Source organism: Etheostoma spectabile, chromosome 6 (genome assembly GCF_008692095.1).
Source record: "Etheostoma spectabile isolate EspeVRDwgs_2016 chromosome 6, UIUC_Espe_1.0, whole genome shotgun sequence".
Taxonomy (NCBI): Eukaryota; Metazoa; Chordata; class Actinopteri; order Perciformes; family Percidae; genus Etheostoma; species Etheostoma spectabile.
Window position 1 is genome coordinate 10017190 of NC_045738.1, and position 12264 is coordinate 10029453.

The following is a 12264-nucleotide window of genomic DNA, read 5'->3' on the forward strand; positions in this document are numbered from 1 at the left end:
CTTAAGTTAATCAGTTAATTTCCTGGTTTATAGGCTATTTAATCCACTTAATATCAACTTTGTGATATGGATCAAACAACTCTATGTTTGCTGACAACTTTTACAGAAGAAGCATGAAAACTGTCTGTGGTTAATAATTACAACAACTAAAAGTTGTTGTGGTCCACATTTACTCTTTATTTAAATATAGTCATTTAAAATGACCAACGTCGGCTGGCTTGATTAAAAGTGTAACAATGCCACTGTTTAACATGTTCTGTTATAACTTTTTAATGTTAATTTGATTTAAAAGATAGTTGACTTATCTAAAAACCCGACTTTTCATCACAATTTTCAGTGTTACCTTAAGGAGAAACGGGACAGTTCTCCTTGCGTGTGTCTAGGTGGAAACAACGAACATTTGACTGACTCGACTGTGCGGAAATGTTCACGAAGAAGAAACAGCGTCCATTTCCTCTTCCGGTCTTGGCTATGAACCGCAGAAACGTCGTGTGAACGCGTTAACTGTCTATTTGTGAACGGCGCCAACAAACAGAAAGTTTTTACAGAAAACTTAGCAGTTCGAGTGTTTCTCGCTCCATAAACGTTATCGTTTCTGTTTGAGTTGTACTACGTAAGTCGGATAAAGGATACGTACAGAATCGAAAGGTTTGTATGTTTAATTATGGCGGTTATTCGCTGATGTTGGTAGCTTGCAGACAGCAGTGTGCTAACGTTAACTAGCAGGTAACAGTTAGCCGGGGAGTTTTGTGGGATGTAATTGATGTTAGCTTACATGTTGCTCCTGGTTAGCACATGTGTCAGCCAGTCAGTTTACAAACAAAAGCAAGTTTTGGACTAACTTTGCGAATATAATATATGTATGAGTAAATAATTGGTAGTTTGTGTTAGTGGGTATGAGTGAGACAGCGAAGGGGGATTTGTGCTCATGTAGCTAGCCTTGTTTGGGACTGTCACGATGGTGTGCCACAGCTTATGTTGTGTGGTGTTCTGCAGGATTGGGCTATGTCGCTTCCTAAACGGGAGGTGGAGGAACTAAGGCCATGGGTGGAGCGGACTGTGAAGAAGGTGCTGGGTTTCTCAGAGCCCACAGTGGTTACTGCTGCTTTGCACTGTGTTGGTAAAGGACTGGACAAAAGGAAGACAATAGGTAACTGTATTGACCATTTCAGATTGTTGTGTTTTATCCTGATGCATGAAGATTCAGTTAAGACAAAATGTCCTTTACACTTAAGAAATCCATGGTCTCAAGTAACCACTTGTGATAAGCAAACGTCATAACCATAACTCATTTAATCTATGCGAAAGATGCCGCCGTAGTTTAAACAGAAAAAAAGTACAATGTTTGTTTTCGACTGTAAAGCCAAAGAGACGGATTGCAGTGATGGTTGTCATCGCTGTATACATGACCATCAAAAGGTTGTCCAAATAATTTTGGTAAACCATCAGCGTTTGGAATGATTGTCAAGCTGCATTCTCACCACAGAGTTTATTAAACAGCCTTTCAATTAGATGAGGGACATAGTAGTGATGACCAAACCATTGTATGTAGTTTTAGTAGTCAAAAAAGAGATTTTCATATTCTATTTTTATTTTCAAAAGAAATAAATAGGTAATTTTATTAATACATCAATGGGGAAATTCACATAGGCCTAAAGTACACTCATGCAAACACAAGACCCATAAACATGCAGTAGAGGTGTCAGAGCGAAGGGTCCGCAGCATAGTCGGTGCTCCAAGCAATGAAACCCCTCCAGCTACCACTCCACACGCCGCACTTTGGTTCATACTAGGACCCTCTGGTCCAGTAATAGACTACAGGTAAAAGAGTTTGTTTTCATAAATCCTCTGTAAATTGATCCATGTGAAAAATACTACTAATAATAATAATAATAATAATACATTTTATTTAAAGACGCCTTTCATGACACTCAAGGACGCCGCACAGGGAATTCATAAATTAAGAACAGCAAAACAAATACTATACAACAGCAAAACAAATACTATACAACAGCAAACAAATACTATACAGCAAAACAAAAACAAAACTATACAACAGCAAAACAAATACTATACAACAGAAAAACAAATACTATACAACAGAAAAGGCGGAGCAACAGACATTTAAGTGGAATAGGCAGTTATAAACCGATGTGTTTTTAGTTGTGATTTGAAATGGGGGAATGAATCAATGTTTCTGATTTGGGGGGGTAGTGAGTTCCAGAGACGGGGAGCAGAGCGGCTAAATGCTCTGCCCCCCATGGTGGTGAGACGGGCGGGGGGGACAGACAGGTTTATGGAGGAAGAGGATCTGAGGGAGCGGAAGGGAGTGGGACGCTGGAGGAGATCAGACAAATATGGGGGGGCGAGGTTGTGGATGGCCTTGAATGCTAATAGAAGGATTTTGAATTTGATACGGAACTGGACCGGGAGCCAGTGGAGCTGTTGGAGGACAGGAGTGATGTGGTGGATGGAGGGGGTTCGAGTTATGATGCGGGCAGCTGAATTCTGGACCAATTGAAGTTTGTGGAGGGATTTGTGAGCGAGACCGAAGAGGAGAGAGTTGCAAAAATCGAGACGGGAAGTGACGAGACTGTGGACAAGAATTGCAGCAGTGTGGGGGGTAAGGGAGGGGCGGAGGCGATTGATGTTACGTAGGTGGAAGTAGGCAGACCGGGTATGTTATTGACATGGGGTTGAAAGGATAATGTGCTGTCAAGGATGACACCCAGACTCTTAACCTTGGGGGAGGTGAGACGGAGCAGTTGTCAATTGTGAGAGAAAAACCGTCTGTTTTGGAAAGAGTGGCTTTGGTGCCAATGAGGAGAACCTCGGTTTTATTACTGTTTAATTTTAGGAAGTTTTGGGTGAGCCAGATTTTTATTTCAGAGATGCAATCCGTAAGGGAGGTGGGCGGGAGAGTGACGAGGGTTTGGTGGAGAGGTAGAGCTGGGTGTCATCGGCGTAACAGTGGAAGTGAATGTTAAATTTGCGGAAGATATTGCCGAGGGGAAGCAGGTAAATGATGAAGAGTAGGGGCCCCAAAACAGAGCCCTGGGGCACACCTGAAGTGACGGAGGAGGGAATGGATTCACAGGACTTGAGTTGAATGAACTGTGTGCGACCAGGAGGTAAGATGTGAACCAGTCTAACGGAGTGTGGGTGATGCCAATGGAAGATAGCCTATTGAGGAGGGTGGTGTGACAGATGGTGTCAAATGCTGCACTCAGGTCGAGGAGGATGAGGATGGTGAGGAGTCCAGAATCAGCTGCCATGAGGAGGTCGTTGGTGATTTTGATGAGTGCTGTTTCAGTGCAATGGAGGGGGCGGAAACCGGACTGGAACTGTTCATACAGGTTATTATGGGATAGGTGAGAATGGAGTTGAGAGGCAACTGTTTTTTCAAGAATTTTGGAGAGGAAGGGAAGATTGGAAATAGGACGGAAGTTGTTGAAGTTGGATGGGTCGGCACCAGGTTTTTTCAAAATAGGGGTGATGGCAGCAGTTTTGAAGGATGTAGGGACGGTTCCAGTGGTATGGGAGGAGTTGATGATAGCAGAGATGAGGGGGACAAGGGAGGGAAGACAGGCTAAGCCAACAAGGTCCCCATTTTCCTTATTTTATTTTGCAGGACAGAGAGAGTAATTGGCTATAGTGTACTGCACATCCTTCTAGACTCAGCTGTCTGAGAAATTACCCTAAATTGAGACAATGATCGAAGCAGTCCTTCTAAATGCTATTGCTACTTCATTTATTTATTATACATGTATGTTTCCTTTCTTGGGTGTTTATTATTTATGGTAATATTTAATGTATGTCCTTTTGGTGTTATTTGCCTTATGTATGTTTGTATATAGGGCTCTGTCCTCTTTTTATATGAGCTACCCAGGGATGCGAAAAGAATTTCAGCTCTGGCTAACAATAAAGTTGTATCGTATTTGACACTCATTTCCACCTCAGACCAGCTGCGTCCCTTCCTTGATGACTCTGCGGGAGGTTTTGTGGAGCGTCTTTTTGAAGCTTTGGAGGAAAGCCGCAATGCACGTGGCAACAAAGGAGGAGGAGAAAAGCACCGCAAGAGAGACCTCAAGGTAAGCGAATACCCTCGCAAACTTCAACTAGACACCTTTGTATTATCATGACATACCTAAACACATTTACACGCACTATTATGAAATGGGAAAGTCAGAAAGAGACTTGGACTGCTGCTTTTTCACTTTTTGCCCCCCCCCCCCCCCCCCCCTTTTTTAAATTTTATTACTTAAAAAACAAATTCTGTTTTGTCTGATTGGTCACAGGATGTGTTTGGTGATGAGCCTGCAACAGGTGCAGTGCGAGAAATTCAGGAGTCAGATGTGACAGCACCAAAGAGGAAACGGGTCCCTCGCTTCGAGGAGGTGGAGGTGGAGGAGCCTGAGGTCATACCCGGACCTCCATCTGAGAGCCCTGGCATGCTGACCAAAATGCAGGTAAGACATTTTGTCCTCTGTGCAGTTAAGATTGTTCGTAAGTGGTTTTGAGTTTTTATGATAAACTTTCTGCTTACTAACCTCTTCTCTGTTTTACTAGATAAAACAGATGATGGAAGCAGCCACGAAACAAATTGAAGAGAGGAAGAAACAACTGAGCTTTTCCTCTTCAGTCCCTACTGCACCAGTAAAGAAATAACTTAATAAGACTTAACATACTGAAAAAGAAGTATCAGTAATTCCTGGCAATGCATTCAGTATGACACCATTTTTATTTTCACTGACTAACATCTGCCCCTTCCCACACCACCATCATAGCTGGAAAGCCCTCCAGTCTCACGGCTTCTTGGCACATCCACTGCTGCAGCTGCAGGTGGTGGCTCATCTATCGCCCCCTCCCAGGCTGCCAGCTTCATGAATGATGCTATCGAGAAGGCCCGCAAGGCCGCTGAGCTACAGGCCCGCATCCAGTCCCAGTTAGCCATGAAACCTGGTATCCTCGGAGCCTTGGGAAACACTGGGCCTCACAACCTAGTGGCACTAGCTAATCTTCACGCTATGGGAATTGCCCCACCGTGAGTAATGTCACAGTATTTAGGATTTTAATATTTAAAGATGACTTGGCAGTGGGAAAATAGACTGCTTTCTCTGTGTCCCTTTTTTGTTTTATTTTCTATAGAAAAGTAGAAATCAAGGAGGTGAACAAGCCAACACCTCTTATTCTAGATGACAAAGGAAGAACTGTGGATGCCAGTGGCAAAGAGGTTGAACTCACACACCGCATGCCAACACTGAAAGGTATGTGTACGCAATGGTCCAATACCTACCTACACACACACACACACACACACACACACACTTCTTGCATTATTGTTCAATTAATTTTCCTCTGTCTGTGTAGCAAACATCCGAGCAGTAAAGAGGGAGCAGTTTCGCCAGCAGCTGAAGGAAAAGCCTGGAGAGGACTTAGAGTCCACGTCCTACTTCGACCAACGTGTGATGATTACACCGGCTCAGCGCGCTCGCAGGGGCTTCAAGTTCCATGACCAAGGGCGCTTTGAGAAGATTGCTCAGAGAATTAGAACTAAGGTTGGTTCCAAAACTGTCACATGTCAGCATTTGTCTCACAGTGGTTATTTGGATTAGACATAAAGTAAATAATTTTTACAAAAAAAAAAAAACACTGGTCTTTTTCCCTCCTTGTTTAATTTTGACCTAAATCAGGCCCAGTTGGAAAGGTTGCAGAATGAGATTGCCCAGGCAGCGAAGAAGACGGGAATCCAAGCATCCACCAAACTGGCACTGATTGCCCCTAGGAAAGAGATTGGAGAAGGGGAGGTGCCCAACATTGAGTGGTGGGACTCCTACATTCTGCCCTACAACATAGACATGTAAGAAATTAAAACTAATCCAGGAACTTAAAGGGATAGCTCACTGCTGGAAAGATGAATATGCATTGAATGTGTATATATGTATTTTTTTAGAACTCGGTGTCTTCTAGACCGAGAAAAGCCAGAAAATGTGTTTTTGGCTCATGTGGATGAAAGGCAACAACTTCCAGAATGCTTTCCTAGGAGTCCACTCCCAAGCCATACCTACTGGTTACAGTCAGACAGTGAGGCAGTCAAGTCAACTCAAGTGTTTTATTGTCATTTCAACCATACACAAAACAACGTTTCACCATGGCTCAAGTGGTGTTATAAATTTAAAATATATAAAAACACACGAAACAAGCTACATTTAGTGCACACACACAGTATAGGCCCCGTAAAGTTTATCTAACACATTGGTAGCATTAGCATTTGGTGGGATATAAACACAGCCGTGAATTTGCATGTCTCCACCAGCGGTTAGCAGTAGTTGGATAAAAGCCCCCAATTTCGGCACCAATTTGTGTCCATGTTAACGCAGCCCACCTCCACGAGTCTTACGGTGGTGATCCATTTGTCTGTGCAACTCTTCTGTCCGGCCTCACTCAACTCTATTCCTATGGGTGACGTCAAGCGGCTTTAACGTGCATGCAAAGCATTCTGGGAAGGCAGCGCTGCATTTGAAAAAAATGCTGCGTGTCAGAAAGGTGGCTGATGCCCATCTTTATGCAAATTTATTAACTTCATTGTTTTAAAATGGCTGCGCGGCCTATTTCGCGCCTATATTTTTTTCAGAAACACAATTCAGTGAACTATTTTTGTAAATAGCTTTCCACCTAGCTCGAACTCCTGCACTCAGCCTACGTTTTAGCTTTCACACACACCGCTTTCAATGTCCCTGACGGTACACAAGCCGTCCGGCCTGAACGATCCGTCCTGCGCATGTGCAAGGTGTTCGCGCTTGCGCAGATGATAATCATGATGTACGAGGATTTACGACACGGCACAATCTGTTCCAAAATAGCGGTCTGTCGTTATTCTCCACCGGAAAGCTAACGTTAATCGTTAGCTGACAGCTTGATTCTGTGTAAAATAATGTTACTCAAACTAAACCGTTGGAAAAGCAGGCTACAGCTAAATTAAGACTTTACAGTAATAATAAAGACAAGTATTGAGTGACTGTATTTTAAATTAGCACAAGTAACGTAGAACTGACAGCTGTTATACATTTTAACGGCTATTTTCAGTTTTGGGGTTCTTTTACATGCTGTCTCAGCCAGGGGTTAGTGGAATTAGCTCTTAGCTAAACTAATGTTAGCTTTCCGGAGGAGGCAAACAGACTTTCTTTAACTGTCCATGGGAACAAATCGTGCAGTGTCGTAATCTGCGTTCATCATGATAGCATCTGCCCATGTGCGAACATCCTGCGCAGTAACGCTCAGCCATCACTGGAAACGTGCTAATATCCTTCCCTGGTCTCCGTCTAGAACAACAGGATCTGTTGGTCCATTTCTTTAACTGTCTTTGCTTGCAGTCCACAGTCTCTGGGCAAAAATGCCTCTTATGAAGCTGATTAACGATTTTTGCGTCATCAGAGGCTTTTTTCCAGAGCCACAATACAGAGAGATCTAGTTTCAGGGGGACATGAGGGAGGGAAGCATGGTCGTTTGAAAATACTGATACAAAGCTTGATGCTAATCGGTGAAGTATCCTTTTAACCATATAGTTTGATCTTAAGGGTTAATGTTCAAACTGTCCTTTGTCTCATTGTCACTGCTATGGTGACGCTGTAGAATAAATAATAATGCAGCCTGTGCTATTACTGTAGTTAACTGACATGTCTTCCCTCTTCTCCTATCCTTAGATCACCCGACACAAAATTTGAAGAGTTGGAGCTCTTTGGTGTGACCAACCTGGTAGAACACCCTGCCCAAATTAGCCCTCCAGGTCAGTGTATGGAAAGTAAAACGTCTGCACACTGTTAAAGGTGCTCCCAAAGGATTTGTGTTAAAAAGATGAACATTTCTGTCCCGTAAAGATCTCCATTATGAGGTAGAAGGGCACTCATAGAGAAATACCAATTGGCTTTGAAATTAACATGACCCTGGTGAGTTAATTAGTAGTATAGTTAATTACAGTTGTGTTCCGAATAATACCAGTGTGTTTTAAAAAGTAAATAATGCTCAAAATCCTTTATAGCTTTAAATTCCATAATATCAATGCATTTGGAACACTTCACATTCAATGCCAAATTAAAACATGACCAAAATTGATCAAGTTTGTGTTCTACCTTTTACAGAAAGTGAAGAAAAAGGAATATTAGGCTGTTCAAAAAAATAGCAGTATTTGCATTTTTCTTTAAAAACTCAAACAATTACTGTATAAACTAAAAAATGTATCACGGGTTTGCTTTACTTTGAATCATTGCACCAATATTTAGTTGCATAATTCAGGATAAGGCAACATGACCTTCAAGTATTTTGATGTATTGAAACTGATCCATGATCCCTGGTATGTGATAAATAGGCCCAACACCACAGTATGAGAAACATTCCCATAACATGAGTTTTGCACCACCATGCTTCACTGTCTTCACAATGTACTGTGGCTTGAATTCAGAGCATGGGGGTTGTTGGACAAACTGTCTGCGGCCCCTAGACCCAAAAAGAACCGTTCTGCTCTCATCAGTTCACAGAATGTTGCTCCATTTCTCCTTTGGCCAGTCAATGTGTCCTTTGGCAAATTTCAACCTATTCAGTACATGTCTTTTTTTCAGCAATGGGGCATTGTGGGGGCTTCTAGCTGATAGCTTTGCTTCATATAGTCTTCTTCTGATCGTAACAGTATTCACAGATAACTTTAAGTCTTCTTTGATTTTGCTGGAGCTGATCATTGGTTGAGCCTTTGCCATTTTGGCTGTTCTTCCATCCATTCAAATGGTAGTTGACCATTTTTTCCCACGTAGTTAAGGCTTTGGATGCCATTCCAAGACATTTGAAATCATTTTGGCTGAGCAGCCTATACTTTTCTGCACTTCTTTGTTTTCCCTTCTCCAATCAACTTTTTAATCAAAGTCAGTTGTTCCTCAGAGCAATGTCTGGAATGACCCATTTTGCTGAGTATTTCAGTGTGAAATGTACAATAACCAGCATGCACAACATTTGTCTCCTTCCTTAAATATGGGCCACAATTGACACCTGTTTCTTTGCAGAACATGCCACTTTCAATTACAGATTAAATTACACAGAATGAGCAGCATGCATGTCATGACTGTTGGGAATGTCTGTTTGCTATGACTCCACAACACTTACTAGTAAATTATTTGCCATTTAGAAATATCACTTCTGCCAAAAAACATGATTTATGAGGTTATTGTTGGCTGGAATTAATTCATAACTACCATTGTTTGCTGGAATTGTTACTATATATATATATATATATAATATATATATATATATATATGGTGTTTTTTACTCAGTTGACGCAGATAAGCCAGTAACGCTGGGTGTATACTTGACAAAGAAAGAACAGAAGAAGCTGAGAAGACAAACACGAAGGGAGGGGCAAAAAGAAGTTCAAGAGAAGGTTCGACTGGGACTGATGCCTCCACCAGAACCCAAAGGTACCCACATACAAATTACTATTATTACAAACTACTACAATATAGATTTAACAGAATGTAACTGATGTGTGGTTTCATTTTCTCAGTACGCATCTCTAACCTGATGAGAGTGCTGGGGACAGAGGCAGTTCAAGACCCCACGAAGGTGGAAGCCCACGTCAGAGCCCAGATGGCCAAGAGACAGAAGTTAGTAACACAGTTAACCCCCACACTGCTACATTTCTTGCACTAATTTGATATTTATATTTAACGTGGTACGATAATCCATCATCTCCCTCTTTGCAGGGCTCATGAGGAGGCAAATGCAGCACGCAAGCTCACAGCGGAGCAGAGGAAAGAGAAGAAAGTCAAGAAGTTAAAAGAAGACCTCAGTAATGGTGTTCACATTGCAGTGTACAGGTGTGCATTTGTAGCAAGAGATCACATACTGTCATATACAGTGGCAAGAATAAGTTTACACACGCATGCTAAAGTTGATTAAAATGAGGAATAAAAAAAAATCTTTTGGAAATTGATCTTAATGTCTTGATTCAAAGAATTTTGGAAAATCCAACCTTTTAAGGACACTAATTTTCTTTGTGAATGAATAATGTATTGCAAATAAATATGTTCTTCCTTAAAATACAGGGGGCATAAGTATACACACCCCAATGTTAAATTCCCATAGAAGCATGCACATTTTTATTGGGAAATAAAAAAAAGGTTTGGGGAAAGTTCCCCAAGCCAATCTCTAGGTATGGTGAAGGGTATGTTATGATTGGGGGTTATTTTAATTTCAAAGGTGGTGTGTATACTTATTCCCCCTGTATTTTAAGGAAGAACATTTAATTCTTTACAATACATTATTCATTCATAAAGAAAATTGGAAAAGGTTGGATTTTCCTATTTTTTTTTTTTAAATAAAGGCATTAAGATCAATTTCCAAAAGATGTTTTTTTTTTTTTTTTTATTCCTCTTTTTAATCAACATGGGTGTGTAAACTTATTCTCGCCACTGTATAGTGCAGAGGGAATTGCAATGTAGAAGTGTCTAATTTAAGCACCTTACCTTCCCTGTACAGGATCCGTAACCTGCAAAATCCTGCAAAGAAGTTTAAAGTGGAGGCCAATGCCAACCAGCTGTATCTGACCGGCACAGTAGTTCTGCACAGAGATGTCAACCTTGTTGTGGTGGAGGGAGGTAAGGGTTGACACCAACAATAGCCAAATTAAATTGTCTGTTTCACAAATCACAGCTGGTACTTTTCATGAAATGTGATTTGCAATAATCTGTAAATTGCTGTGAGAGGAAATGTCTGTGGTACAACATTTACAATATCATCATCGTCAAATGTATAATATGTGGGATTTTCCTTGAAAACTCGCTCTCAATCATTACTTATGACCCACTAGAAGTGTGGCGGTGTATGTATCTGCAGAGACCCTGCCCTCTGTTTGTATTTTCTTTATGTTTTTGTGAGAGTGGGAAGTCTTTGTAAACCCTTTGGGCCCAGTGTGGGTGTGTGACCCCATGCCAACAACGGCGTGCAGGTTGTGCTGCCTATTCCCAACCTGCACTTTGCCCCCTCAGTGACACGCACAAGTTTAACTGACACAATAATAGACAGGATGAAGCGTATCCATCTATCTATCTAACAAGATGGGTAGTTGGATAATCAAAGTCAAACTCAAAATCTAATCTAATTTTTTTAGGTCCTAAGTCCCAGAAAAAGTTCAAGAGGATGATGTTGCACAGAATCAAATGGGAGGAACACAACAGTAAAAGAGATGGTAGGAGGGGCTTGATTTTTGAGTCTTTTGTGTTAGTTGCCATACCTTTGCTTATTTCAGGGATACTTAACTCTTTATAATTGATTCAATTAGATCCAGATGGTGATGATGATACAAAGAGGAACAACAAGTGTTGGCTGATTTGGGAAGTGAGTGTTCATGCATCCTGGGTTACTAAAATAAATGAATTCACAAACAAAAACATTCAATTTACATACAAGTCTAATGATTCCTATGGTTCTCCAGGGCACAGCTAAAGAGCGTAGTTTTGGAGAGATGAAGTTCAAGCAGTGCCCCACAGAGAACATGGCCAGAGAACACTTCAAGAAACACGGCACAGAACACTACTGGGATCTAGCTCTCAGCCAGAGTGTGTTGGACGGCACAGATGACTGAAACCTTCATTAACGTCCCCTTCTACAAGCCCAACAACCTCACAGTCAGTTGGCCCTCATTGTTGACTGACTGCCTTCAACTGAGGAAAGACGGACTTAATCAAGAGACTTGAACATAGAAAAGCAGGAACAAAAAACTGTGTGGATCTTTTTGCAAGACTGTGTGACAGATGAGGGTGTGTAGGATTTGTGTGTGTATGTATGCCTGCATCAATGTTCATCTCGTTGTCTGTAGGCTATTCTGTCAGATGTTGTGTTGTCTATTGAATAAAATCTGATAGATTGCTCTGTGATGTAAATTACTTACCCAAAACTTTTTGTGATGAGGAGAAATATTGCCAGGTTATGTTATGGCATTTTTTTGTGCTGAAATCCCTATGTACACTAATAATCCGTGAGTCAAAGCACCTATTACTGAATTGCTGCACCGCAATTTTTTGGAGAACAAAACGAGCAAAGTTTTGATTCACCTGTAGTAATATTTCACTCTAACGTCACAGCCTTAAAATAAACAGAATTTAAGCCATATGTGTTCGTTTTTCCGTCAATTGGAATTGACTCCGCTCCCATTTGCTTAACGAGGCATCGATTATTATTTTTTTTGTTTTGTACTGTGACTTGCACCTAGTTTTGAGCTTT

The 12264-nt window shown here is 41.3% G+C and overlaps 1 protein-coding gene across 1 annotated transcript; it reads left to right on the plus strand.

Annotated features, from left to right (window-relative positions):
- Positions 1–444: 444 nt before the first annotated feature.
- On the plus strand, positions 445–12039 carry prpf3 (PRP3 pre-mRNA processing factor 3 homolog (yeast)). The gene is made up of 17 exons (XM_032517737.1): positions 445–648; positions 997–1150; positions 3961–4091; positions 4299–4469; positions 4570–4656; positions 4788–5044; positions 5149–5267; positions 5371–5558; positions 5694–5860; positions 7704–7786; positions 9318–9461; positions 9548–9647; positions 9747–9860; positions 10522–10640; positions 11153–11230; positions 11324–11379; positions 11477–12039. Exons 2-17 carry the CDS (start codon positions 1006–1008, stop codon positions 11624–11626), a joined length of 2109 nt encoding a protein of 702 aa, XP_032373628.1. The 5' UTR covers positions 445–648; positions 997–1005; the 3' UTR covers positions 11627–12039.
- Positions 12040–12264: the final 225 nt, after the last annotated feature.

Coding starts and splice junctions, on each gene's coding strand:
- prpf3 (XM_032517737.1), top strand. CDS start 1,006: ATGTCGCTTCCTAAACGGGAGGTGGAGGAACTAAGGCCATGGGTGGAG. Junction 1,151..3,960: donor GGACAAAAGGAAGACAATAG/GTAACTGTATTG, acceptor TTTCCACCTCAG/ACCAGCTGCGTCCCTTCCTT. Junction 7,787..9,317: donor TGCCCAAATTAGCCCTCCAG/GTCAGTGTATGG, acceptor TTTTTTACTCAG/TTGACGCAGATAAGCCAGTA.